Source organism: Polypterus senegalus, unplaced genomic scaffold (genome assembly GCF_016835505.1).
Source record: "Polypterus senegalus isolate Bchr_013 unplaced genomic scaffold, ASM1683550v1 scaffold_2309, whole genome shotgun sequence".
NCBI lineage: Eukaryota > Metazoa > Chordata > Cladistia > Polypteriformes > Polypteridae > Polypterus > Polypterus senegalus.
Genome location: NW_024383718.1, coordinates 24,607 through 27,500, shown reverse-complemented (window position 1 = coordinate 27,500; position 2,894 = coordinate 24,607). Strand labels below are relative to the sequence as shown.

General features: G+C 44.4%; 1 protein-coding gene across 1 annotated transcript; it reads right to left on the bottom strand.

Annotated features, from left to right (window-relative positions):
- Nucleotides 1–746: 746 nt before the first annotated feature.
- Nucleotides 747–2,546, bottom strand: LOC120521580 (tigger transposable element-derived protein 1-like). The gene is made up of 2 exons (XM_039743103.1): nucleotides 2,300–2,546; nucleotides 747–2,248 (listed from the first exon to the last, which is right to left on the bottom strand). The coding sequence occupies exons 1-2, from the start codon at nucleotides 2,544–2,546 to the stop codon at nucleotides 747–749; spliced, it is 1,749 nt and encodes a 582-aa protein (XP_039599037.1).
- Nucleotides 2,547–2,894: the final 348 nt, after the last annotated feature.

Here is a 2,894-nt window from a genome sequence, read left to right as displayed (position 1 = left end):
AGTCAGTGAGGGCTTTGCCTTTTATTAGTATAGATATATACATATCTACATATACGCACATGCATATACATACACACACATATACACACAAATACATATATATATATATATATTATATTTTATATACATACATACAGTAATCCCTCCTCGATCGCGGGGTTTATGTTCCAGAACCACCCGCGATAGGTGAAAATCCACGAAGTAGAAACCATATGTTTGTATGGTTATTTTTATATATTTTAAGCCCTTCTAAACTCTCCCACACTGTTTATAAATATTCCCTGCAGAGTTATACAGCATAAACCCTTTATATTCTCTTAGTTATTAGGTAAGATTTGTTGAAATTATGTATGTAAACACATTGTTTATATACTACTCACAACTATAAGTATCCTATATCACTGTTGAGTTTTATTTAATACGTAATACAGTTTTATTAAACATATTGTAATTGATTAGGTAATATAAAAATACAAAGTGAAAAATCAATAACGTAAATGCTGTACATAATACCAAAATGTTATTTTAAAGATATTGTGGAGCATCTCCAGTATCACAGATTAGAACCATTACGATAGACAGGCCACCGGCAAAAAATACCTACAATGCAAGAAAAATTGTATAAAAATGTGTGTACAGTTACAATAAACGTACATAAATGTACTGAGTACGTAGAAAATTAGTTATGGGTACTCCCCAACAATGACACGACGACTTGTCCGATAACGATGACATTTACTGCAATGTCACAGCGGTTCTAAAGGAGCCTCTTCAGGCGACTGTGTAGCACCGCCGCCGTCATCTGGACTTTCTTCTTCCACTGAAGGCATACTAGGCAGTGTTTTGTGGGTGAGGAACATCGTGATGGGCAGTTGGTGGCGCTGCTTTTTCATTTGTGTAAAGAGGTTCCTGTACACTTCCGTGGCGCCGTCAACAGCATTTTTAAATTGCAAAGAACGAATCATTTGCGGGTCCCATTCTTCGACTGATGTTTGTAGATCTTTTGCCATTCGTAGAATGGTCGCGAGACGCTCAAGAGTTAGGCCGGGGTCGTCTTCTTCCTGGCCTGGGTCGTCGTCTTCTTCGCTCGCTGACTTGGTCATCTCGGCCAAATCTTCTTCGCTCAGCGGCTCGGAGTGGGCATCGAGCAGCTCGTTGACGTCATCACAGGTCATGTCGTTGAATCCTTCTCCTCCTAGCAGTTTTGCCAGCCTGACTGACTTGTCAACCGCCGAGTGCTGAATTTCTTCTGCAGAAGAGCCCTTGTCATGCACAACTTCTGGCCACAATTTCTTCCAGCAGGCATTAACTGTCCCTTTCTTCATATCGTTAAGGGCCTTCTGCACGTTCACCATACACGATGTGATCACGTACTTACGCCAGTACTCCTTCAGGGAAAAGTCATCGTCCGTGTCCATTGCCTCGACCATGTGTTGCAGGCTGTTCTTGGTGTACAATGCCTTGAAAGCCCGGATAACTCCTTGATCCATTGGCTGAATCAGTGACGTCGTATTCGGCGGCAAGAACTCTATTTTTACACCTTGGTAGGATAGATCCAAGGGATGACCTCCAGCATTGTCCAGAAGTAAAAGGACTTTGAACTCCAGCCCTTTCTCTGCCAGGTAGATGTTTACCTCTGGGATGAAACATTGGTGAAACCAATCCGACGCTAGGCGTTTCGTAATCCAGGCCTTCGGGTTGTGCATCCAGTACACAGGCAGCAGGTTTTTATTTTTATTTTTCAGGGCCCAGGGGTTTTTGGACTTATAAACGAGCCCAGGATTTATCATAAAGCCCGCAGCATTGGCGCACATGACCAGCGTGATGCGATCTTTGTGAGCCTTAAACCCCGGGGCTCTTGCCTCCTCCTTCATGATAAAAGTACGAGACGGCATCCGCTTCCAAAATAGGGCTGTCTCATCCATATTAAACACAGTTTCAGGCCGATATCCGCCTTCTTTAATGATCGCCGTGAACGTGTCCGCAACATATTTCTCGGCTGCGGCTTTGTCTGCGGAGGCAGCCTCTCCTTGCAGGTTCACACTGGCCAAGTTGAACCTTTTTTTGAATTTTTCAAACCAGCCCTTGCTGGCAGTAAATTCACAGCTCTCTCTGGGGGATTCAGCAGAAGTTCCAGGTTGAAGATCGTCGTCTAGAGCATCTCCGGCATCCGCAAACCTATCATAAAGTTGCTTGGCCTTTTCTCGGATGATATTGGTGTCCACGGGAATGTTTTTCTTCCGGCAGTCTTCGATCCAAATCCCTAAAGCAGATTCCATCCGGACTACCGCCTTATTACGTCCACTTACAATTCGTTTCGCACCCTGGTTAAAGGACACTGCGGCCGTAGATCGAATGCTCTTTTCATCCTTCTTAATGTAACGAACCGTGGACTCGTTGATGCCGTAGTGGCGTCCTACAGCGGCATAGCTTTTCCCTTGCTTCAACATGTCCAAGAATTGTACCTTTTCAGCAATTGTTAACCTCTTCCATTGGCACTTGGGCACGACTCCAGAAGTAGCAGCAGCAGATCGTTTTGTAGACATAACGAAGGGCTTGACTACAGTATGCACGTTGATGCCGACTTCACAAAAAAAACACGTTGATTAGCTGAATGAGCGAGACGAGATGCCGACTTCACAAAGAAACACGTTGATTAACTGAATGAGCGAGACGGGGTGCCGGCTTTAAGCACAATCGAATTCTGCGCTCCCCGTCACAGAGCCAGTCAACACCCAGGAGCGTAACTGCATGCTCTGATTGGGTAGCTTCTCAGCCATCCGCCAATAGTGTCCCTTGTTTGTATTCAAATGGACAAACCAACAGAGGAAGCATATACAGTACACGTACCAGAAATAAAAGACGCAGACATCCATGAAGCAGCGAAAAATCCG

Excerpts from the sequence above, each read along its gene's own strand:
- LOC120521580 (XM_039743103.1), bottom strand. The coding sequence starts at position 2,546 with ATGTCTACAAAACGATCTGCTGCTGCTACTTCTGGAGTCGTGCCCAAG. Across the intron at positions 2,249-2,299 it reads GAAACGAATTGTAAGTGGAC|ACTGCCGGAAGAAAAACATT; the intron begins GTAATAAGGCGG and ends TTTGGATCGAAG.